This window comes from Pelobates fuscus, chromosome 4, assembly GCF_036172605.1.
Source record: "Pelobates fuscus isolate aPelFus1 chromosome 4, aPelFus1.pri, whole genome shotgun sequence".
Lineage (NCBI taxonomy): Eukaryota > Metazoa > Chordata > Amphibia > Anura > Pelobatidae > Pelobates > Pelobates fuscus.
In genome coordinates this window covers 56770152-56797328 of record NC_086320.1, presented here as the reverse complement: position 1 = coordinate 56797328, position 27177 = coordinate 56770152, and the positions used below count along the sequence as shown (strand labels likewise).

At 40.0% G+C, this 27177-nt stretch overlaps 1 protein-coding gene across 1 annotated transcript in view; it reads left to right on the top strand.

The window, feature by feature from the left end:
* Positions 1-27177, top strand: part of VPS13B (vacuolar protein sorting 13 homolog B) — an 843188-nt gene that overhangs the window by 758619 nt on the left and 57392 nt on the right. Inside the window, exons 44-50 of the mRNA XM_063451210.1 lie at positions 6072-6227; positions 9077-9340; positions 11109-11192; positions 11355-11530; positions 13695-13865; positions 15739-15940; positions 26839-27027. Of these exons, the coding sequence (XP_063307280.1) occupies positions 6072-6227; positions 9077-9340; positions 11109-11192; positions 11355-11530; positions 13695-13865; positions 15739-15940; positions 26839-27027 (1242 nt within the window). The remainder of the gene's footprint in view (positions 1-6071; positions 6228-9076; positions 9341-11108; positions 11193-11354; positions 11531-13694; positions 13866-15738; positions 15941-26838; positions 27028-27177) is intronic.

Sequence of the window (27177 nt, the reverse complement as noted above, 5' to 3'; positions counted from 1 at the left end):
AACTTTAACCCTAAAACAGTGTTAACCCACACCCAGCATTAACTCTAATCTTACCTTACACTAACCCTAACCCTACCCCAACAATAAGTGTAACCCTGCCCCACTCTTACCCCCAAATCTAATCCAAACTCTACCCTAAGCCATACTCCACCACTATCCCCCACCCTAATCCTAAGGTAGCCCACTGCTAATATCAATTCTGCTATAAGAAATGTTTTTTACTGTATTTAACACAGTAGAGGATGGCATGTTGCCACAATCTATTTTCCATTTTCGTTGTTACACTTAGTGTAATAGTGAATGAGTCTAGTTCCCAGCCGAATATATAGAGATCGGTGCCGGGAACCTGGCAGAGTCCAGCAACGGTCCATATCTGCTGGGACAGGCTAGTTGACCTCACCAGTGTCTATTCAGACCCTGGAAGGTCTCCCCTTAGCAGTCTGCACCCCACAAAAGCCACAAAGGAGCAGGATTGATCAGCCATGGTTTTTAATCAATTAATTAAAGGTCAACTTTGACTTCCAGCGCACCCCAGAGCCTATCGGTCAGTCTGGAGTTCGTGGTGTGACAGGGATTTAACTCTGCTCACACACCGCAATTTCTAAGTAGGTATTTAAATGCCTATTAAAAGGGCCGTTTGCAGCGCTGGTTTTCCATCACTGCAAACATCTAAACTAAAAGTCTGGGGCCACTAAAAATGGCTTCAACAGACAGAGGGGAACCCCTGTGATCGATACCAGGGGTACCCTGGTGGTAGCAGGGATTTCCCTGGACACATCAAATATGCTGGGCGTTCTATGACGCTCTATAGGCTTTAACCCCTTAAGGACACATGACATGTGTGACATGTCATGATTCCATTTTATTCCAGAAGTTTGGTCCTTAAGGGGTTAAAGCCCACTTTATGTTGGAAAGCATAGAACAAGCAAAACAACATTAAGGGGTTAGTCAACCAAAATGATTTAAAGGGGTGAATGCAGCGCTCACAAATGGTATTTGAGGGCTAAGATCCTGCAAGTAGTGGCCAACCAACCTGACGTGCTGGTAGACAAGGAACGGTGGTGGTGGTGGTGGTGGTGGATATGGCAATACCCAATGACTATAACATCAGGAAGAAGGAACATGAGCAGGTGGAGAAATTGAAAAACACCATGGACTGAAAGAGGGGCTAGAAAGGATGTAGAAAGTGAGGTCAGTAGTAGTCTGAGTTGTGATAGGAGCACTTGGGGGAGTCGTTTCAGCAGATTCCAGGTGGGACATCTGAGATCGCTGTCTAGAAGAGTGCAGTTCTAAGAACAGCTAAGATACTGCACAGAACCCTCAGACTCACAGGCCTCTGGTAAAGGACCCGAGAATGAGGAATACACAAAAAATACCACCTGGAGGGGTGAGAAAGTCAAGCTGTACAGAATGATAAGATTTGTGATATGCACTATGAAGGATCAGATTAGGATAAAATTCATGAAAGATCTGCACGCTGTTACAAACTATTGTCTTTTTTTTTTTCTTCTTCACTAAGCCCCTTGTTTCCCCCTTGTTTTCTTTCATTTGTGAACCATGGAGTCACAGAAGCATTAATCTTTGTAATGTATGGAATAGGCTTCTGTGCCAACAAGTATGAAATAAAGTCTAACAAATGCAAACTGACAAGTATATTCCTCAGTGACACTAAGTCAGCGAATACTCTGTTTATACAGGCTAGGTTTTTGCTTTAGCCGATGTTGCGCAGTAAAGTAATATGCGATCTGCTATATTTTTACCGCATGATATTTATCTTCCTTAACCGAGTTATTCTGTGAAAATTATATCAATTTCTGTCCTACAGACAACTCCTGACCCCAGTTCATACATGGATATAAGTATTATGAGCCTCTTTTTTTTTCCCCCTTTTCTTGTAAGTGATGTACTTCACTTTTGGCTGGTGCATTGGCTGACAGATATGTTTATTTCTGAAATTATTGTTTTACAAAAAGATATAAATATTTTTAATACACTGAACACCCTACGTTTAGATTCATAGGTTTATTCACTATACTGTGCATTGTGCAGAGTTCACATCTGATTGTTAATTGAGGTCAAATTAGCACAATATTATACATGTTGAACTTATCTAATTTGAATTAATATCTTTACCTTTTGTAACCTGACCAAAACTATTTTATCAATATGTTTTATATGTAGTACATATTTATCACTTCCTGTTTATACACAAAATATAAAAATAAATTTAGTTTTGTATTTAAATAATCCTGTGAATGCTAAACTATAAAGCCTTTGTAATTTCGATCTTTAGTAATGAACATGTGCCATTGTGGTCACTGTAAAGCCCCCCCACTGCCCTGTTTATGTCTGTTCTCCGGTTGATGACAGGGACATCACCAGCCGGCCTAATGCCTATACTCTGGGGCTTGTGTTATTGATGGCTGCCAGACTAAATCTTGAAATGTACAAACTCCCACAGTGTAATTCACGCTCAAATGTTAATTCTTTACTAAATCTTGTCAACAATTTTTATTGGATAAGGTCACAGTACAAAGCCACTGGATATTTGAACATTTCATTTATTTTCTGTTATAGGAGTCTTTTTTTTTTTTGTCTTTTTATTTCTTTTTCTGTCTTTATTAAATGTCACATGTGGGAACACAAACAATTGTACATATTTAAAAAGTAAAAAAATAAATAAATAAAAATCCACAAAAATAACTAAGAATAAATTATTCAGCATAAAACATTTCACTAGTCATTGTAGAGACAAATAATCGTAAACTAATTTTGTTTTAAAAAAAAAAAAAAAAAAAATTGGTCACCTAACAAGCATGCCTGAAGGTCAACCGTATAATACTGTCATGTCAGAACGTGAAAATACCTAGGCAATGTTAAGTCACACTGTTCATAACTAGATACTGTTCTTCTCTAGCATAGGTGATCTAGCAATGTTAAGCAACTAACACCTTTATTATATTTTACTATATCTAAACCTACTCTGCTAACCTCCTGTTTAGTTCAGCATGTTAAACTTAAAAAATTGTGCGAATTACTATGCCACTGTCTAACTTTTAAGACACCTTAAATACGCTGATGTGGCGTCTGTTGTTATATTATGTTCATCTGCACAACAAAAATAAAGAATTGAAAAAAAAAAAAAACAGATTTTGTTAAAAAAAAAATATTTTGGTTCCCCCCAGTGATGGAATATATTGCATATAATGACTCCAAGGACTAGACTGGCAACAGTGCAGTGTATGAAGTTAATGGTACTGAATTGTTAATATTGCACGTAGGAGTATGTCTTGAGACAGAGAGTGTGAAAACACTGTTACTAAGTGATATTTAGAATATTTCATCTTATTACAGTGCTGAATTAATGTGAAATGAAGTTGTATTATTTACTCCCCCTTGACACAGCTAACACAGAAACTCTTGTTTCCAAAATGGACGTCCTAATGATATTACTAGAGTTGAAGTTACACCTCCGTCAGCAAAGGGTTCAAACTCCATATATGCAGCATACAGACTCCGGGAACCATGACCACTTAAAATCATTGGAATAATCATAGTTTTTTAAGGCAGAGACAGTACATATTAGAAGTATTTCTGCAACTAATAGGAAAAAATAAATAAATGAAAAAACCTTTTCTTTCTTTTTTTTTTGGTACAGGTTAACTATACTTTAACCCCTTAGTGAGTACGTCCAAGTACGTCTGCGGCAAATATGAGTGCTGGAAGCATCCAGCAATACCCCCCCCTTCACTGCCGGGCCACCAGGTTGCTCCAAGTGGCGCCCGCCAGTGTGGCAGAGCATCAGAAGCCCTCAGGCAGGCTTCTAATGCTCTGCGTGCTGAGTGCCTCTAGGGGTCGAGGCACTTATTTAATTAAAATTGTCAGATTTAAAAAAAATAAAGAAATTACATTTGTAAACATTTTTTTACAATTTAAAATATATATATATATATATATATATATATATAATTAAACTCCCCCCTCGGACGTACCTACGCCGAGGTAATCCTAATTACTTACCTGATCGCTGCCGTTCCCCGCCGGCTATTGGTCTTCTTCTACATTTTATCTATATATAAAATTACATATATTTATAAATATATATATATATATATATATATGTATATGTGTGTGTGTATATATATATATATATATATATATATACATATGTGTGTGTGTGTATGTATATATATATATATATATATATATATATATATATGTATATGTAATTTTATTTTAACTGTATTTTGATATTAATATATACCGGTATATATTTATATGAAGATACACTTATAATGAAATTATATATGTGTATATATATATCTATGTATATATTAATAAATAATATACATATGTCCATATACATAATTAAAAAAAATATTTAATAAATATACACGTAGACTTCACATTTTTAAGTATGTATATATATTTAAATTCTACATGCATACTTATGTAATATTTTTACATAATTAAGTAATTTTATTGATTGCAATTTAGGGGACCTGCCTGACAACCCAGGCCGAAAGTCCAGAGAATTTAATTCTGTATTTCACCCTGTAGCTTTCCAAGACACCCTAAAACCTGTACATGGGGGGAGGGGAGGAGTGCTGTTTTACTTGGTAGACTTCGTTGAACACAAATATTAGTGTTTCAAAACAGTTAAACATATCACAGCAATGATATTGTCAGTGAAAGTGAAGTTTTTTGCATTTTTCACACACAAACATCACTTTCACTGATGATATCATTGTTGTGATACATTTTACTGTTTTGAAACGCTAATATTTGTGTTTAGCGAAGTCTCCGGTGTATAATTTTTGAAAGTTACAGAGTCAAATATAAGGCTTGATTTTCCGTTTTTTCACTTTGAAATTTGCCAGATTGGTTGACTAAGTGGCTACTAAAAAAGACTGGACATACCTCATATTGAATACCCTGAGTTGTGTACTTTTAAAAATATGTACATGTGAGGTATGACAGATAACAGTGTTACAATGTCACTATTGATACATTTTAAAAAATATTTATTTTAAAACAGCAATGTCCTGCTTGTACTTATAGCCCTATAACTTTTCAAAAAAAGCTAAGAACATGTTAACATTGCGTATTTCTAAACTCAGGACAACATTTTGAAACTATTTAGCACGAGTGTTGTTTTGGCGGTTGTAGATGCGTAACAGATTTTAGGGGTTTGAAAAAGTTTTTTTTTTCAAATATTTTCTTCATATTTAAAAAAAAAAGTAATAGTAAATTATGATATGATGAAAATTGTATCTTTATAAAGACCATTTAATGGTGAGAAAAACGGTATATAATATGTGTGCGTACAGTACATGAGTAAGAGGAAAATTACAGCTAAACACAAACGGTAAGAAAATTGAAAAGCGGTCTGGTCACTATAACAGGATGCAAAATGCATATGTTGAGCTTGTTTAACCCTTGGGAAATGAGTCGGGTGCAGTGTACTTCTATTTTATAGAAATTAACTAAAAGGAGTGGACCCTATAAATGAGGAAATATCCCTACCAAAGAAAAGAAATCGCCTAATAAATAAAATCACCTTTATTAGATCATCATACAAACATGGTAATCGACAGTCCCTTTCAATTAGTTTTATGTTTATATGATTTTTATTTTTTTCACCTACACTGTTTTTGTTTATTATGTCGATTACCTTGTTTGTGTGACGATCTAATAAACGTCATGTTATTTATTAGCCAATTTCTTTTCTTTGGTGGGACTGCTTCCACATTTATAAGGTTCATTTCTCTAATTTTGTGGGTACATGCCCTGTTAATGCGTTTTTGACAGACTACTTTGCATTATTTTGGATGCCAAGATTTTGATTTATTTTATTCTATATTCGGTCACTCAAAGAATGCTTGGACTCCATTTGGTAATGATGCAGACATTCTATGTGAATAAAAATTAGGAGGTTACAAACATTTCACTTCTCTTAGGAATCTGTAAACTTAAGTCTTTACAGGGGAGTGGGAATGAATACTTAATGACAGAAAGCAATGTATTTATGGCCCTAACCTTCTCATGGCATGGCTATTGTATCTCTGCAGCTGCTCCACATCTGTATCGAAGGCTGGGGAAACTGGCGTTGGTCAGAGCCATTTAATGTGGACAATGCCGGAACATTTATCAGAACCATTCATTACAAGGGACGGACAGCATCTCTCATCATCAAGATCCAGCTGCTGAATGGCGTACAGAAACAAGTAGGTGATTGTAGCCATGGAAAGGGTTAACCATCTGCTCCTGGAACTGGCGTCACTGGCTTTATGGCTTAAAAATACACTGTGAAACATAAGAAATCACGTTAAGGGTTAATAATAACATTTATAAATCAGCCTTAAAACCTTTCCTTTACATCAAGGATAAATGTTAAGGGTTAATAGACAGTCGGCTTTATATATGTATCCCTTACATTCAAGGTTATTAAGACCTCAGCAGTAAATTTTATAATCTTTCCATTGGGACAAATATTCCAAGCCTAAATGATTAAGACTCGCTTCTCGATTCCGTCCCTTATATTTGTTTTAGACTGTTTCTCTGACTTTTTGTTCAATCATTGTACAGCACTGCAGAGTAGGTTGTTGCTAAAGAAATGAAAATAGAAAAAAGTAGAACATACAAATAATTTTTACAATGGGCATGTCTGGCCGCCAAGGAAGATGGCCGCTTAAGCCTTTGTGCTTCCCGTCACATCAGCAATAATTAGCTGTCTTAAGCCCCTTTTTTACCACTAATCTTCACAAATTAATCTGAATAAAAGAATTTCTGATCAGTGGCGTACGCACAATACATGGGGCCCCTACTTTATGCATTATTAACAATAATAATTGTTAATAATGCTCAGCTCCACTCCCACCTAATTTGACTTCTATTCCCTGTCCTAATGTGTTTTTATACCCCACCTCCTATAGAATAAGCTCGTTTGAGCAGGGCCCTCTCCAACCCTTCGTGTCTGTAAGTTTTCTTGTAATTGTCCTATTTATAGTCAAATCCCCCCTCTAATAATATTGTTAAGTGCTACGTAATCTGTTGGCGCTATATAAATCGCAATAATAATAATACAAATAATAATAATATGTTGATCCAAAAGTAAATCCAATTTGTCTCCCAAACGGGGACCACCCCAGTGCCCCATTGGAAGGCTCCCACCAATTATCTAGAACGTTTGCACTTGCAACATAAGTGTGAAGCCACAACGTTCACACTGGCAACATAAGTGTGAAACCGCAAGGGAAGTAATTATTGAGTGCTCCCCTGGGTGGCGGCCATTTTGTATAGACGAACACCAACCATTCATACCCCGAAAGGAGACACTTCCATTGCAGGTTTCAGCACAGGAACCCCGCGAACTGAGGTTGATCGGAGAATATGCCATTGTGAGGTCACCTGAGGTTGGTGGGGACACTTTTGGGGCACTGGCTAGTTTGGCGGGCTTTTATGTGCCTGGGAGACAAAGGGACAGTCTCTTTTCCTGCACCTTGACTCCCAGACACAGAGGCTCATGGGATGAAGATCCCCCTGTCTTCCTGTGCAGGAGACCCCTCGTCTGAGTGGCAGACTTTCCATATTTGGGAGACAAAGGAACAGCGACCCCCCAAGTATAGAGGAGCCTGGGATACAACCCCTGTTTGTGTGTGTTGAAGACCCCTTGCATAAAAGCCATGTGTGGCAATAAAATTGTGTTGTACTCCCAGAGCTGTGTCTCGTCCAGTTACTGGGGGGAAATGGGTCTCGGATTATTCTGAGTGGTTCCTGAGCGTTTGAAGAAGGAGACTAGCAGAGGCAACCAGTCAGGTTACCCGGGGTCCGCTACACAGATCCTTAAGACCTCTAAGCTCAGAAAAGCAGAATCCAGACATAAAACAGATCGCACTCCTAGATCACAAAAACAATTGTGAATAAAGGAGGACAAGGCCCCTGGCTCAGATGGCTTTGAAAGCTCTTATTATAAAGTTTTTAGTGATCAGTGTTTAATGGAGCAATAAGATGTGACTCTCTATCCCCTGAGATGACACTAGCTAATAAAATATTACTACCAAAGGAGGGGTGAGCTGATACTATGGTAAGTAACTATAGACTCATCTCGTTAATTAACACTGATGCCAAAATGTTCGCAAAGGTGCTGATCACCCAACTTAATCCATTACTGCGAAAATTAATACACCCAGATCAGGAAGGATTTATATCTCACAGACAACTATACGAGAACACTAGAAGAGTAAGTAATTAACCTTTGGAGAATCGTGAAGACAAAAGTGTTCTCTCAGCTACTCTCTTTGGATGCTGAGAAGGCTTTCAACAGTGGCCATTTTTGATTGACTTCTTTAGGATTTGGGGTCCACCCCCCTTTGTAGAGTTTTATCTCCTGAGCGCCAGCAGAGGTGCTCACTATCCCCTCTACTATTTGTTCTCTCCTTGAAGACCCTCCTTCACTTCGGAGAACCACTCGATAAAGGGGATTGAGGTGGGAGGCAAAAGTTTCAAAATAGCAGCATATGCATTGATGTCCTGAATTTAGTGTCGTTATGGATATACTTAAATAAACATATAAGTTGCAGATCAAATTCTCATTTCAGAATTTGGTCATCCAGATTAAACGACCCAAAAGCCTTATTTACAGCAAACTATACTGTCATGTTCTGCAAATTTAATAGAGACCTGGAGTCATGGGGGGGGGGGGGGGGGGTGAGGGGGAGGGGAGAAACCAATCTCTTGGATCTCTACAATGCATAGCATAAAAATGAATGTCCTTCTAAGGTTGCTCTTTCTATTTCAGGCTCTCCCAGTTCGAATCACAACGCGTGACCTAGAGGGTGTACATAGCGCAATAGAATACAATTTATACAATTTTGTATAACTCTAAAAATATGAGACAGCAACTCAGAAACATTTGTCAATAACTCTGGTAATTGATAAGATTGTTTCAGAAATAAAGAACTCAAAAAAGTGATCAAGCATGCTTGTACCATTACTAGTGCAACATGAAGAACATTCCCTGTTTATAACCAAACCATTGATACATTGTTTATGGCATTTTCTTTGTTTCATCTAGGTGACAATCTGTGGAAGGCAGATTATTTGCAGCTACCTATCAGAGAGCATTGAGCTGAAGGTGGTACAACATTACATGGGACAGGATGGCCAAACTGTAGTTCGGGAACATTTCAACTGCTTAGCAGCCAAACAGAAGCTGCCTTCCTATATCCTCGAAGACGGTGAGCTGTCAGAGTTGTGTGTGAAGGCAAAAGATGATGAAGATTGGTCTCGAGATGTTTGCCTACCATCTGATGTTACTGAGCACAGCATGATCATTCAGGTATTGAGAAGAGATCTCTGTGTCAGGGTCATCCATCACAATTGCAGAACTCAGGGCAATAGATTTGTTATATCCACCTCTGTGTGCAGACATCATGGATTCAATTAGGGAAACATGACCGCAGTACAGGCCTTTGCATGATATAGTCTATACATCCTTCACTTGGTCTTCTTCAAGTTTTGCCTCCCTGATGGCAGGATTAGCCTCTGTGTGCAATTAGCAAGCAGTGTTGCACACGCACATTTCTCACTGCTCTCTAAAAACATTCGTTTTCCCAAGTCAGAACGTTGAGGAACAAGAAAAGAGGGCTAGGTTCAACAAGCAGAGTGATTGTGTTCTGCCAGTGGATTTTGTTAAATTGCTTTTGCTATTAGTCAGTTCTCCAATCTTAATAGTGAACACAATTAGCATCGTTTTTACTGTTTTACTTATACCCCTTTTCTATGTGAAAATATAATTTTTGGAGCTCAAATAATCTGTTATCCTGGGAAACTTAAGATTGAGTACTCAATATAGCTCACAATTCCTGCCTTAAAGCAACACATTTATGATGCTCTGATTTCTGACTCTTCGGGGACTCAAAATTGCGCTCCTCATTATTTATTTTTTTAATGACTTGTGAGACTTGTTTAAACATTCGCTACAGTTGGGCACAGCTATATATATATACATTATTTATATACACTGTGATTCCTGCTGACATTTAGGTTGAAAGGTTTCTTCCAAATGTTTAGTGTGTGTGATCAGAAAAGTGCTATTATGGAGTAGAATAGTCAGATCACTGTGGGCCGCAGTAGTGATATGTCTTGATCACATTACATGACAGGCTACTGAGACCCAGCATGCAGCTTGTATATGAGAGAATGGTTGAACGTTGCTCTAATTTACACACCCTGTGTTCCTGGCTTGTTTAGAAGTTGGCAAAACCCTTGTTCTTTGATTATGTGGTGTAGATATCATACATCTGTTCGGTTTACAGTTGTTAGACATGGATTTCCTGCGCTTGAAAAAAGAAAAAAAAAACCTCGCTTGACAAAATAAATTCCACTCTCTCCTAGGATTTTCATTTGGTTGTTTAAGGTGAAGAATGTGGTCAGTGAAACTTGTGTAGTGTCGGTGCGGTATGAAGTGTGCATATTGTGTGCGTTGTGGTGTGCGTATGGTGTGCATATGACCATCTCAGTCCATTTTTAGAATGCAAATTGAGTGCGTTAAAACTTTATCAGCAACTTAGAAATGATCTATTTTCTGGCCATGCGTGCAAACGTTAAGATTTTATATTAAAATGTAGACAAATGTAATATGCTTTAAAATGATTAGTGTTATTATTTACACATATCTGTATCCATTTTAAGATTTTATTATAATGGAGACAAATTTGACTTGCTATTGAAAAGTTATAAGATTATCAAGTTATCAGAAGCATATGCGTCCGTCCATCGACACGAATACCCCAGCGCAGCTGTAATTTACTAAAAAAAAAAAATAATATACACTTTGATCTAAAATCACAGCAATCAATAGAATACTGTTGATGCCTGCGTAATAAACTAATTATTATAACCAATAGAGCTCCAGAGGATACCGCGATGTTGTGCCACAGTTTGCCAAGTGACTATTTGTAAGCTGCAGTCTATCCATAACACCAGCTAGTACTGTAAGACTTGTGAAGTTACCCTAAATAAGTATAAAAGTAGTCTAAAAGGGAAATATTAGACTAGAAAGGGAAATAAGGTAATTTAATAAATATCTACTGTTTCCCCCACAGGTTCCATCGTCCAACCCATCCATTATGTACGTGTGGTGTACTATTCTAACTCTGGAGCCCAATTCTCAAGTTCAGCAGAGAATGGTAAGTGCTTCCCCTCCTGGCTGTAAATTGCGTATTGGAACTGACCCCTCACAAAGTGGATAAAAGGAAGGTCATGCTGACCTAGAAAGTTGCAGATTTATAACAGCAGACAGCTGTAAAGAGCCGAGAGTTAATGTCATTCTGTACTTTTGTGTTTTTTAGATCATGTTCAGCCCTCTGTTTATCACGAGGAGCCATCTCTCTGATTCCATTATCATACATTTAGAGAAAAGAAGCCTTGGGTTAACTGAAACACAAATGGTTCCAGGAAAAGGATTGGAAAAAACACTCGATAACATAGAGCCAGACATAACCCATCACCTGACATTTCAAGCGAGGTATCTCTCCAACACGATTATCTTTTGCTAATTTATTTCTTTAGTTTTAATTAAAGTGCAAACATGTTCTTGTATTTTGCTGCATGCTCTTTGTGAATTGGTTTCACTGTATCAGCAGAGAGAAGAGGATATTTTTTACAACAATAATTTTGCACCTCTCTCAGAATGAGGTGTTTTAGGTATTCATAAAGAGCATTCTCTTATACAGAGTCAGTTTAGCACCCTTAGCAGAAAGGTACGTACGTATTCAGCAAAAATTATGAAAATTAGACCTTTATTGAGAAAGAGTGAGTGTAGTAAAATTTAGATCAAAAATAACAGTTTGAGAAATACAAAATATCTGTTATTTTGAATTAATGTTTGCAACTTAGCTGTCAGCGTACCACCAGCGGTGACCATAACACAGCAATGTAACACCCCAAAAATAAACCCCACAATCTACATGCTTTTTTTAAACTATCAGGGTTATTCTCTAAATTGAGAATTCATGACGAAATTTCAAATATAAGACCAAAAGAGTCAAACTGGAAAAATTCTGTGAGTCAGCTATGCTTTCAGGTCGGCTACTCTGGCCTTAAATTTAAAGTTCACTTAGAATTCTCAGTTGTGTCAATAGCCCTGTATGTGTCTGGCTATCCAGGCACAAATGGAGCTATGGGAATTAAGTTAAGCCCCATAGCACATGTACATATAGCACTATGGAAGGAATACCTGGGCGCACATGCACTTTGATGCCCCTTCCCAGCAGATGCTCAGCACACGAGGGAGCAATGACGCCTCGTACGCATAAAGTGTGTTTTTTGCTTACTATAGTAAGAGCTACAGTAGCATTGTGACGGAGCTCCCGTACTCCGCCTGAGTACCTCCGCCAGATCAGATTCCTAGCTGCTACCAGGGACTCAGGACCACTACAGACCCAGTCACAAAGCTTGACTGTAGTCTCTGAGGTCCTCTTCCCCCGGACCAGGTTCAGTAGACCTTCTCTCCTGTAAAGCAGAGATTATAGCTTTCCCCCCACACAGCAGATGAGTCTGAATGCAGGAGGTATAATGATATTTATTGCACAGCATACAGCTATTTATACTTAGCAATGTTGACTCTCCTTTGCAGATGGCCTTTTATACAAAGCTATGTACAGTACATTTGTCCTTCTCTGGTACCACCCTATTTGGGACTTAAATATATTATCACTAGAACCCCCTTTCTCTGGACCATATCCCCACACAATACATATCCCTGGAAAGCTCATCAAGCACCCTCACTATCCAAAGAGCACCTTAATTGAAGAATACATACCCAAGTTAATACGTGCAAAATTGTTACAGTGCTGCAGCTATCCTCTGATCTGGTGAGGAATTCCAGGCGTGTAACTTAGTCCCATCCTCACAAAAGGGGTTACTCCACCCCTGTGAAAGGCAGGGCACTTAAGTCTCAGGTATACTCCAATGCCTCTTGCCTGCCCAACTTCCCCTTCAATCTGTTTGGAGGTCAGGGGCCGAGGCGATACCAGTTTTAAGATTTACCGGATCTCGTGCAGTCTCAATCCAAGGAACAGTTCCAGAGTGTTTCAGGGTATCTCCCGGTCAGGCATCATGGTGTGAAACAAGTCCAGGTGATCCCCAGAGATTCTCAAGTCTGGCTGGGAAGCACAGTAAGTGCCTGGGCCCTCATAACCTTCCCACAATAACATAGCCCCTTTTATGGGCTCTGAGGACTAGGCCCATAGTCCGTGGGCAGGAGACTGGCCTTCAAGCCTCTCCAAATGTCCGTGGCAAGGGAACTTCTGTCACAAGCATTTACTTTTCTGTGGGAATGAGCAGCTGTCTGCTCCAGAGAAGAAAATACACATAGTAAGTATTGTTAAAGTAATTTTTCATCACTGGAAATGCAAAATTAAAACTGAACTGAAGGGCTCTCTAAGCACAAACCACTTATGGTGCAAGGAATATTTGAGTGCATGTTACAGGGGACGTTTTTATTTTTTTATGCAAATCCTTCTAAATGTAACATTAAGGAGACATGATTTACGTATTGGCTTTAAGTACAGGTCTGTACACATACATGAACATACGTAATTGAAAACATCATAGCAAGCAAGGTACAACATTAAATGGATTTTCCCCTCGTTGCTTTGGTAACAATGCATTCTGCTGCTGTTTTTCAGGGAGGAAGATGACCCTTCACAATGTGCTGTCCCCATCTCAACCTCTCTTATCAAGCAGATCGCAACAAAAGCACATAGTGGGTATTCTGCAAATCACATAATTTCAGAGTTCTATGTAGGTGATAGCAGCCCTCAGCCTGTTTGGCCATATAATAAAAAGGATACAGAAGGGTAAGTTGATGTCTGGATATATATATATATATACACACACACACCACTGTTCTCTCTTATATTTCTGTGAGCTTTAGCTTCACTTCATCTTATTTACTGAACAGTAAGTACTGCTCACTTACCTCTCAGCAGTGCAAGTAACTGGTTGATTCTTACCGTTAATGTTACATTGATGTACAGTGGCCTAGACAATATGTGAGTAATATATTTAAATTTTCATTGCTAAATGAAAATGTTAAAAAGATAATGGATTCTGTAATACCTTGTAATATTTTGATTGACTCTTTGTCATGTACTGCGTTTTGTAACTTATTCTTTAAAAACATCAATAAAAATTCGTTTAGAAAATAAATACATTTAAAGTCTCTTTAAATGCATTGTTTTGTGGGCCTGGCTGCAGCTACTGGCACGCTCATTCCTAAATCAAGCATATCCTGGACCAAATGAATCTGTCTAACCAAGAAGATCAGACACCCCCCTCCAGCTGAAGTGGTTTGGGTTCCTAGAGTGACCCTTTACATTAACTCTGCCATTTGTATATTATTTAAATATTTGAAACATAAATTAGATGAGAGACCATTTTGGCAGAGTTTGACAAGGCTAGAACAGAAATTACTGCAATATTCATCCACCTGTGCGCAAGGCTATTATGCGTGATATTACAACAAAGTCGCCTCAAGCAACTCACACTATACGTATGAATCAGAGGGGTGTAATAATTCAGGTGATTTTCGCACATCGTTGCTGACATACCGAATAAAAAGTAGGAAGAGAAACAGGAATCCATCATCACTCTAGAACTAGCGTCAGTAAATAAGAAAATATATTTTTTACAATATTATACCTTTCTTGCTATATAAAATTAAAATGAAAGAATAAAAAGATGTTTTGTCTAATTATATTGTATATATGTAATCTCCTGTTCGGTCCATTGTGCCCTCTCTTAAAGGACCACTCTAGTGCCAGGAAAACATACTCGTTTTCCTGGCACTAGAGTGCCCTGAGGGTGCCCCCACCCTCAGGGACCCACTCCCGCCGGGCTCTGGGGGGAGGAAGGGGTTAAACTTACCTCTTTCTCCAGCGCCGGGCGGGGAGCTTTCCTCCTCCTCTCCTTCTTCCTTGCGACGTCATCGGCTGAATGCGCATGCGCGGCAGGAGCCGCGCTCGCATTCAGCCGGTCGCATAGGAAAGCATTTACAATGCTTTCCTATGGATGCTTGCGTGCTCTCACTGTGATTTTCACAGTGAGAATCACGCAAGCGCCTCTAGCGGCTGTCAGTGAGACAGCCACTAGAGGTTTAGGAGGCTGGATTAACCCGCAGTATAAACATAGCAGTTTCTCTGAAACTGCTATGTTTATAAAAAAAAGGGTTAATCCTAGAGGGACCTGGCACCCAGACCACCTCATTAAGCTGAAGTGGTCTGGGTGCCTAGAGTGGTCCTTTAAGGGGACCTGTAATTATACTTTCAATCAACCTGGAAAAGCACACAGAATAGGCACATTTATTACAACAGCTCTATCACTATCTGGAGTCTTTGCATAATATGTACAGTTACATTGCCGCTGCGGGGCTGGTGGCCAAGGTAGTCACAATGCTGCATTGTGAAATTCCAACACAGCATCATGAGTATTTCATAAAGATTTTGTCCTTAAAATTGCTTTAAAGAATTCAAGGAAGTGTGACAATAAATAATGTTATATTTTCAGATTGCCATTTTAAAGTAACACGTATTCTTTCTTTCTTTATTTTTTTTACTAACAAACTCTATCATGCTAATAGGTGTGAAGTGTTTATTTTAATGTTACTTGTTTCTAAGTATATTGCAGTAAAAATATATTTTTCTATGTGCTTTACCCCCATTTATCCGGCAGTGGCGAGCATTTAGCGCAGTGGGATAGTCCAATGCGGGTGAAACTTTCTCTTTGGAAGCCTCATCTGAAGACGTTACTTATTGAACTTCTTCCATGGGCCCTGCTCATTAATCAATCCAGGTGGGACCTTTGGCTGTTTGAGGGGGAGAACATTGTCCTCCAAATTCCTGCTGGGAAAACCATCATACCTCCTAACTTTCAGGTAAATAGTTCTATATCGCATTCCATAAGCAATGGCTGTTTTGTATTTGATAATTTTGTTGTGTTTTGTAATTTAGTGTGTGTTAATGTGTGACCATCCAGCTGCTATGCTATATTGTTCAATAATCTCCGCAGAAGTAAAATAACGGTCCTGGCAGCAGGATGCAGATCTTGGTGGGGTCAGTGAAGAAACTCACTGGAATTTTAGGTCAAGGATTGGAAATAATCAACATCCCCAATGTCTCATTGCAACAATGGCCACAGAAACTCAACTACAATCGAACCAAGATACCTGCCTATTAGTGATATAGTGATATTTAGGTCACACATCAATCCATGGGGGATTCCAATAAGTATCACAATCTCTTTTAAAAAAATAGTCTTGAATCCTGGGAAGCTGGTCGGCTGTGAAGACTAGATTAGGCAATATACGATCTGTAGTTAAATCCTTGAGATGTTGTCAATATTCTTTCTAATGGGAGTATGTCAGTATTACAGAGTCCTCTCGTGGCCAGTTTTGAGCCTTTGGCATGACCAGCATGTCATTGTAACATTAGACACTGTGTTTGCCCAAAATCCTTCCATGAGCTTCTTTACTTCTACAGACCAAATTTAACTCCTGATAGAAGACTATTATGACCCTAACTAAGCATGGGTTTTCTGGAGCTTGAGAAAACAATCAAATAAATTCCCAGTGACACAATCCAAAGAGCTACTAAGTCTGTACAAGCAAAATGAACAGCAATTCACCAGGCGTTGGCTAGTATTCAGCATTTAAGATGCAGGTGATTTTTTATTGTGGCCCATATAATCATTCACAGTTGTTTGAGTCTTGCAATGGTAAACCACTCGTGTACCCGTAATGCATGAACGTGTTTGGCTCGCATTTATATGTGTTACATTTTATCAGATATTCAAAGTGTGAACCATGCAAGCTATTCTCATTTTCTCCTTCTCGTGGTAAGTATACTAAGACATAAAATTGTGCCTATCGTCCTCAACTTTTCAAAGTAAAACAATTCCCCACTCAACCCCTCAAATGTATCAGGCTTTAATTAGCTGTTAAGAAAAATAACTTTCAAATTAGCTGCCTCTGTTTTGCCTCAGCAGCTACTGAATGAGTGAATTGTTAATGTGAGGTCAAATATCTTTCTGTGATCCTTTACCTTTCAATGAAGTGAGGACCTTTAAAATTAAAGGGTCAATGTTGCTCTCGCTCCTCAATGTTTAGCTAAATCGCTGACTTTGTTTTACCTGATGTAAGCATTAAACCTCATTAACATTTCCAGAGTTGAAAGTGCCTTTTAAGTACTACAAACATGGTACCTCTTATTTGATCACCAAATGTATTTATTTATTTTGTAGGGGTTTTTGTTTTTTGCTTTTTTTTTTTTTAATTAAGTGCTGTCTGTATAGCATTCGTTCATCTATGTTTTTATAGCATGTGCAACATTCTGTCTGCATTAATTAAATTCTGAAATTGATTTAATAGCTGAAAGAATTTAAAGCTTTCCTTTAGGTACATATCTTTGTAGATATCGGTATGTCTGGACTGTATCGGGAAATTATAGCAGCAGGCCACAGTGCTGTGGAGCAAGATGACTACAGATGGTTCCTGATTGGGTTTATCTAAAAATATGCTGTTTTACAGAGATAATGGAAGATGCATTTGATATTTTTCCTTTAAAAGTGGTTAAACTGGGGATGTCCATCTTGGATTCTTATGCTTTGATGGCTGTAGATAACTATGGGAAATGTAGTCCAACAGCAGCTAGAATAACAAATTTAGAAAACTTTGTGCTGGGGGCAGAGTTTTTCAGTGCCCTCGTTTATTCAAAGCTACTGACAAGGCTTGGAGTTGCTGGTTTAATCAGCAAGAAATCACTCAGAGGGACTCAGGGCCAGATTAAGAGCCCAGTGGGCCTGGTGCTGACAATTATGATGGGCCTATTTACAGAATCTTATCGACCAAAAACACAAACAACCATACCTCCCAAGCATCATGTATCTGATGGAGATGGTGTTGGAGGGAAACTCAAAGGATGCAGCTATACGAAAACACATACTCTATGCTAATCTCTCTCTAGTCCAGTGAAGTAGGAAGTCAATGTGCAGGGTAAAAGAGTGTGCCACTGGCGCGAATCACGTGATTAGAACTGCCAAACGGCGTGAATATGCCCAAAAAGGGGGCATGTTTGTCCAAAGAATTGGAAGGCCAGCCTGGCATGAAAGCATGTCAGGCTGCCTGCCAATCATGCAGGCTGTCCAACTAAGGGCATACTATGCAGGCAGCACCCTGAGCTTAACATAAATGCATCAAATGATGTGCCTACTCCATGCTTTCTAAGGTCTGTCCCCTTGCACTCACATGTCCACTTGTCTCCTTACCTTCTCCTGGTATATAGTCTGGGACAGAGAAAATGTGGATGTAGTGAGTGTAGAAGAAAGGGGACATGCCACAGTGTTAGAGAGACCAAAGTCTGCATTATCTAAACTAATTTTATTGTCAGCCAGTCCACACAGGTGTTATTCCCATGCATCCCTCTTAAACTTCCAAATTTAAAGGGACACTATAGTCACCAGAACAACTACAGCTTATTGTATTTGTTCTGGTAAGTAGAATCATTCCCTCCAGGTTTTTTGCAGTAAACACTGTCTTTTCAGAGAAAATAACTCTGATATCCACTCCTTAGATGGCTGCTAGAGGTGCCTCCTGGGGCAGTACTGCCTAGTGTGCTTCACTGCCATTCAGTGTCTCCACCCTCTGCATGCAGAACTTTCCTCATAGAGATGCATTGAATCAATTTATCTTCATGATGAGATGCTGATTGGCCAGGGCTATGTTTGACTTGTGCTGGCTCTGACCCTGATCTACCTAGTTTACAGTCTCAGCCAATGCTATGGGGAAGCATTGTAATTTGCTCAAACCACCACTTATGATGATGTCAGCAGACAGTCAGTTCAGAGGCAGACAGGGACAGAGCCAGCAGCTGCAGACTTGAATACAAGTAAGAGTTTACTATATTTAGGGAGGCAAGAGGGGGCCAGGGGGGAGGGGGAGGGGGCTAAATAGTGGTTTTAACATAATAAGGTTAGAAATACATGATTGTGTTCCTGACCCTTTAGTGTTCCTTTAAGCAAGAGTATGTGAAGAGTAGTTAGGGTTGCCACCTTTCTTGGAAAAAAATACCAGCCTTATACATTTGTATAATTAATTAGTTATGCGTGACATCACATGATGTAAATCACAAGGAGTGACATAAGAGAAAATTCTGTAAAATCACCAAGAAACTACTCACAGTTTGATTCTGCTGTATAGATGGACTGCTCCCAGTGGGGTCTCCCTGTCTCCCAGTGTCTCAGTCTCGGAAGTCACCCAGTCTCTGTGTCCCTATGTATCACAGTGTAAGTGTCCCTATGTCGCCCAGTCCCCTAGTCTCCCAGTGTCTCAGTGTTCCCATTTCTCCCAGTGTTCCCATGTTTCACTGTGTCCCCATGTCACTGAGAGACCCGGGGACACTGAGACACTTGGGGACACTGGGAGACATGGGGCACTGAGACACTTGAGGACACAGGGAGACATGGAGACACTGAGTCACTAGGGACACTGGGAGACATGGGGCAACTGGGAGACATGGAGCAACTGGGAGCCGTGGGGACACTGAGACACTAGGGACACTGACATGGGGACACAGACACTGGGAGACTAGGGGACACTAAGAGACTAGGGGACACTGTGTCCCTAGTGTCCCAATGTCTTAGTGTCTCCCAATGTCTCTATGTCTCAGTGTCCCCATGTGTCTCAGTGTACCCATTTCTCCCAGTGTCCCCTAGTGTCAGTGTCCCCCGTATTTTCCAGTGTCCCCAAGTGTCTCAGTGTCCCCATGTCTCCATGCTGCCTTTCCCCCATCCCTCACTGACTTGAGCTGTAGAGCTGCTGTGTGGACTCTCTGTGCTGTGTAGCTGCTCCCCCACAGATTAGTGAGTAGTAAAGAAAGGCAGAGAGGGATATGCTGTTACTTCCTATACCTGCATCTCTCCACACACAGTGACCCCTACTGGCCCGTGCTGAAATTGCAGAGTAATTTCCGTTTATACTTAAAAAAATAACTGCATTTGAATTGCCGGTATTACTGCAATACTGGTACTGGACAGGCAGCCTCAAATACCAGCTGTGCCAGTAAAATAGCAGTTAGGTGGAAAACCTAAGAGTAGTCTGTTGAAAAAAAAAAATGTGTAAAAAAAAACAAAAACATTTTTTTTTTTTTTTTAAATGGGCCTATTCCATGGGCCTGGGCCTGGGCCTGGAGCTGCAGCTCCATCAGCCCCTATGTTAATCCGGCCCTGGAGGGACTCATGGTGTATTTGACCCACCATTATTTATAAACAGTGTGGTGGGAATGGTGGGGATTCAACAGCAGTACAAAGTGTGTCTGGTAGTTCTCAAGAAAGATATAAAAACGTCCACTGGTCGAGTCAAGACTGTTGAAAAAGATGTTTTAGACATGTAGGGACACCAATCCAAAAACGCCTCTTATTTCTCAAAGCCAATATACAAAAAAATATATAGGTTTTACAGCTCTGGACCGAAACTCTTGTATGTACGTAGTGGGGTATTACGATGAAGCATAAACATAATTAACCCCATTCAACCTTCCCCCCAATAACGACAGACAACGTGGTATGGATGAACAGGCCACAGCATTTATTATAACATAAATAAATTACTGTATAACACACCCATTACTCCATATATTAAACTCTTCTTTCTGTAACGAAATTGTTAGAAACAAATAATCATAAATAACTTATATATATCTACAACTCAACATACAGTGCTATACAGAGAACCCCCCGTCCTTGCCAATGAAAACCTGCAGTGGCTCCTAAACACCACTGCCTCTCACCTCCCCCCCCCCCCGTCATAAAAACATATTCCAATGCCTGCCATCAGCCGACCTTATCCACTCTCGATGGGCATGAGACCTCAGGCAACCTAAAGTTAAACCTTTTGAAGCAGGGGAGGCTGAGACCTGTAAACATGAGGAACTTATCATCCTTAACATAACCAAACTTAATTGGCAAGGACATACCCCCGACTCGCTGTGACTAACGAAACCTACGCGCGGTGGGCGGGCGGGAAGCTGTTTACTGGCCCGAATCCCAAGTGGCACTGAGGTAAGACCTCCCCCCTACTAGCTCACATAGCCCTAACCCCACCCACACGATACACCCACTATCAAAGACCCTCCCCTGCATCTATCCCCACACTCCTACATGTGCCCTTGTCCGCTTAGCTGCGCTATCTCCCCAGGGCCTTGATGACGAACTAGTGATAGAGTCTGAAAGTGAGCAGCATTGCATCAGATGACTAAAGGAGTTACCCCATTTCTTCAGCGACCATGCCTTTGTTGCCACCCAAGCAGTTCATGACCCTAAAACCTGCCGGCATCTTCAGACTGAATAAGTACCCAAGGGCACCTGTAGCAGCTTCTTTAAATGTTCTTATTGGATTTCAAAATTATGCCTATAAAGCTGCAATTATCTCTGATGTGCACAAAAAGACACAACCACTTCACAACCACTCTTTCTTTGTGTTAAGCCACACTGAAATTGTAGCAGTCATTAGCATCAATAAAATTGTGCGACTATAGCGTCATGTATCCCAAAATCCTTTATAGTTTTTATTTTTTATTTTAAATTTTTTTTTTTGCAGTGCATTTCAAAATTAACATGCTCACGAGAGGTAACCCAACGGCATTCCTCATGCATTGGCGAAACAGGTGTAACAATGGGTCTACCGAAGGACTTGCACAATTTTTCATTTTTACAGTTAAGTAGATACATGAGGGTAGGAACATTTTTGACAAGGGTCCAGCTGGGCTGATAATCCTGCCTAGTTATGTAATCAGAGTGTGTTTGCGATTATTCAATTGCATCACATGCTAAGAAAGTTGGGTAAAACATCGTATATAGCAGGTACAGTCGTAATATTTTTTGCAAACTTATAACTGAATAGGCAACGGATTAGGTAGGGTATTCTCAGGATCATATACTTGTCTACGCTTTTGGCAACATGAAGTTGAACATGAAACAAGCTGTTCCTATCCCCGGTTGAGTTATAGAGGTTAAAGACCACTGGCTCTGTATCTATATGTCACTTTAGTATATACAGCAGAGGTCTGGATAGAACACTAAACTAGCAAGCATAAATGAGAAAAGCATAAACATAAAAATCAATATCTGGCAGCCGTCGTTAGTGTGCATATGGAGAACTCAGGCAGGTTGGCATGTGTGGGTAGAATATAAGAGTCCCTTCAGTGGCATCTGCTATTGTGGTCTGTCCCATAGTGATGGCACTGCTTTAGGCAGCAAGCCTGTGTTCAGCCTATGCCCGAGGGCGGGAAACGAGCGTCCTGTGCACTGGGGGTTAAGGAGGCTGCAGTGCTCTGGTGGCTCTGATGGGCATCCCTCCTGCCCCAGGCCGGTCTGCAGGCCAGCATCTTCTTGCCATGGACATGGGGGCTCCAGGGGTCCCAGTCTTCCCCTGTACGGGGTAGACCGGAGGTCCTGATGGTAGGTAGCCGCTGTCTGCGGGCGATCCTCCGTCTGTGTGGATGATGCCGTGGGGCTCTACCCCTAGTAGCCCTCGGCCTGGGTGATCCCTTAGTGGAGGGTTTCTGTGCTTTGGAGGTGTGTGTGATCGGGGGGGGGGGGGGGGCACTCACCACCCGGCCCTCAGCCTCCTGGTCGTCCTCTTGATGCCGCTGCCTTGCTGCAGCTTGGCGAGCCTCCAGCGCGGCCCAGAAGCGGTCGAAGATTTCATCCAGCCTATCCTGTGTTAGCTGCGCAGGAGTGAGAGGCGCTGCCTCGGATTGCTGGATGTCTGAGTCCCACTGGGTATTTCGTGCCGCCATTTTGTGTGTCTGCTAGGCTGTAGCTGTAGTAGATTAAGTTGCTTTTATGCAGGATACAAGCCAGGGTAGACCGGGATGACCCCCGCCGGTCCAGAGGGGGGGGGGGGGGCGAACAGGGCTGAAAGGCAAGCTTGGAAGGTCCCAGCGTCGCACGGAACTGGGGGTCGGCCGCTCCACCCGTCTGTGCTAGGCTCATTCCAACGAGCTCCGTCTGATGTGCCGTGCACCCGCGGGCAGCGTACCCGGGGTTCCTTGGCTGGGTCCAGAAGCAGGTGAGTCTTGTTTTTGGCGTTTTGGCTGGCTGGCGTGTGGTAATCAGGCTAAATACGAGAATTGAGCTCGGAGCTCACACGATGTACGTCCAGCCGCCATGCTGTCCAGGCCCCGCCCCCAAATCCTTTATAGTTATTAAACTCACTTCAGTCACCGAAGCTACATTCCTTTATCCACCATGGGCTTCCTTGGGGCCATCCAGTTCTGACACTTTGGATGTATCTCCTTTTTTGTGGTGGGTCAAATGGTTGGTGTAGGATGAGAAATTTACAGGTGCACCATCTGCATCTCTTTAAAAACAGAATTCTTGGCACTGTTCCTGCGAGTTAGACACATTACCTTATTTTATTTTGTTCTGTTTTCTTCACTTTTCATTTTGTTGATTTACATTTTTGTTCTGGCAAGATGTATCCTTACTGTATCTAAAAAACACAATATTACTGTACTATATGGGTATATTACACCCACCCCTCCCCCTTCTCATGACTACTCAGCACTTCAGACATTGAGTGGAAGTACGGAGGCAAGGAATTGAGCATCCTCTTGGAGACCATGGGGTTAAACTGCTTGCTAAGAGTACAGTGCTAATGTCTGCTCCTGGCAGATTCTGATGGTGGTGGCTGTAAGGGACAGATTCAGATAAGTAAATCTCACGTTCCACTGCACAGCATAGACACCAAGTGGCAAAGCCATCATTGTTGGTTTTTGCAAAGACGCAAGAAGGTGACAGAGCTGCTTTATGACAGCAATAGATTTGATTTCTTTTTTTTGCACCAAAAACTTGGGAGCTCTGCTCCACATGCCTTTAAAAAGCAGCCTTCATTGCCTTAACGCACATAGTATGGGTTCAATCACATACTATTTGAGGTACCCCTTTTTAAAATAAATCTAAGGAAAGAAAGGATTTTCAGCTGTTGCTCCAAGTTAAAAATTAGTCTTACTATGAGGTTTTATCCCATTACCGTAAGTTGTTTTTTTTTTTTTTTACTAACCATAAAAACGTTGTTGTGTTTTTTTGTTTTTTTTTTAACTTGCATAAAGACAAGTCTTGGAACATTGTTACGATATTATATACCAATGTGGGAGACGGGATGCGTCAGAAGATTCCCTCATACACTCATTTCCTTTTAATTTAAGTGACCACAATCCAAATGTGTTCATTTTATAGTGACCATAAACTACAACAACATGGCAGAGCACTTATAAACACAATAAAACAAAGAACTCCATAAGAGAGTTAACTTAAAAAGATTTGTGCTTTGATAATAAATTACATCAATTTATAGCATTGTGAGAAAGATTTCAAAGCAGTTCTTTATATCAGGGTGAAATTAGATGAAGTTTAGGATATATTGACTGCACGTATTTATGTCTTTGTTCTTCTGTTTTGAATTTTCTTTGCCATCCAGCAAGTCCACAGAATTATATTGTTACTCGTCCTCTGGCAAGGCCACAGCATTGCTCTACAAAAAGAGCCAGTGAAACTATTTAACAGCGAAAGTTCTCATGGTCCATAAATTTGACAAGTTAAATTGGTTTGTCTATGTCCGCCGCAGGTGAAATAAAATGTTATAGACACAGTACCCAGTGTTGATGTCATTAAATAGATATTGTCTATAAAATAAACAGTTGATTACCTATGTAATACATGTTTGAAGAAGGGGCCAGCCTGTGCCAAATTATGCCATTGGGAAAAATATATTCGCAAAAATCAGATGAAAACAGACAAGTATTGGATACCTTTTGAAGTTTAGTCTTTTGTTTAGTTTTATTTATCGACTTAGCAGGTGTTTATTAAAGGAACACCAAACGTTAAAAAGAAATATAATAATGCCAACATTGGGGCGTTCCATCCCTCCCATTCCCTTTTTATTAATAAAATAAGATAAAATCACATTTTACTTGTCTTCTCACCAAGGCAGTCAATGTCTCCTCGATGTATCCCAATCTGCCTTTGCTGAGTTTACTGGAAACTTAAGCTACATGCATGGCAATTGCCCTTAATCCAATGCTTTTCGTATATAAGCATTGGTTTTAATACGTCTACATGAGAAGCCTTGCTTTCGTCTTTAACGATAGTTTAAAGTGAGTGAGGCAGGAAACCCTCCCAACTGTTTGATGGACAACTGGGAGGGTTTAACTAAGGACATTTATAAAATAATACGGAGGGGATCTTCAAGCTGAAGTGCTTCAGGAGAATGGAGTGCTTCTTCAATCAAAAAGTGTTTGTCAAATTTAGAATGATGAAGATGTGCAACACAATGCATTGTTGTTGAAAGTCCACATTAATTGAGGGACAGACAGCCCAAAAAGGCAAAGTTTCAGCTTAGGTGAGATGTAATCATATTGCATGATTAAGGTTCATTTAAAATTTATTTTTGGTGTGGTCTTTCCTTTAATAATGTGGATTTACACTGAATTGTGTTGCCTGCTTTAACGGAGCACCAACACTGTGGAAGGGGCCATGCAAGCGTTGTCAGTGTGTGTGGTGATTGTTTGGCAATTGTGTCCTTTATCCATCTACAATTTCTTGTTATTTGTTTAAAAAGCAAGAACAGAATCTAAACCTGAATACAACGTAATGTCGACGTGCATTCATTGTTACATGGAATAAAAGGCCTGTGTGCAAAATGTAGTTATAGCAAGGATATGTTTTTCTTTTCTTTACTATCCGTATTGTCCATATTGTTCCCAATATAAGTACCAGATAGAGCCCTTTCGAAATTCTAATTATCATCAAATAATTAAATTATGTGGTTGCAATAATACAATTTGTAGTTGCTTATTTATATGTTTCTTGTAATTTTCCTACAGGGATATTTACTAAAAAGAGAGTTGTCTGGAATTTACAGTGAATTCATAGTAAATTTAAAAATTAAGGCCATAGTAGCCCAACTAAAAGCACAGCTGACTTAGAGAATTTTACCAGATTGGTTATTTTTGACTTAAAGTTCAAATCCACTTTCAATTCCTGACAACTCCCCCATTAAGTAAATAATTCTGTTAATCTTGTTTTGAAGTTGTAATTCAACTAGCATTTAAGATTCTGACTTGTTTTTGTTTGAGTGTGAACAGTTTACATAATCCCATGGAGCATTTAATGTAGTTATAACTCAAAGGACTTGTGAGGCTATCCTGGAATGTTCAAGTTAGACAAGGTTAGATACGTCGGTATGGAAAACACCAACATCAGACCTTGGGAGGCTATGCAAGCCAGTCACAGTGAACAAGCTTTCCAATATAGCTTGCCCGTTAATGTATGCATTTCTATAATCGGAGAAATTTTTTCTGAAAATGTCTGCTTTGTGTATATGTCGGTCAAGTTGCTGTTTTTCATCACATTTTGACAACATTCTTGAATTGTTTCTTTTTGTAAGAAGCAGTGGCTCGTTATACTTTGAACGTTCACTGTAGGTATTGTGGCCTGGACGCTGCTAACAAAGAGGTATCGATGCCCTGCTCTGTTTCATCAACCCACTAGGTTTTCAAGACGGAAGCAGTATGAAAAAAGAGCCAACATTTATCAATATGCCTATGTTATTACTTCTAAGAACATTCTTATTTTTTTCCAAAGTACTGCTTAAGACCCTGTGTTATATTTAGTAATTCAATCTGTCAGTGAAGATGTTCGCAAAGCCTTTGAGGAAGGAAATTGAATGGTAAGAAAGACCCCGTAGTGTTTAATGAGTATTGCTTTTGTATTTTTTAGGAAGCTTTTCAAATAGGGATTTACTGGGCCAACACAAACACCGTGCACAAGTCTGTGGCCATAAGACTGGTTCATGACATGACGTCACCAAAATGGAAGGATGCGGATAATGGGGAAGTCGTCACCTTGGATGAAGAAGGCTTTGTTGATGCCAGCATCAAACTGGGTGCTTTCCCAGGACATCAAAAGGTTAGGGAAATTGAATTAAATTGCTATTACTCTATTGAAATATTTTAGTGGCCACACTGCTTCATTTATGTTTTGTGCTATTGAAAAAGCTGGGCTTATGTACCCTTATTATCAAGTACCAATGTAAAGGAAATGTTTGACATTCCGTTC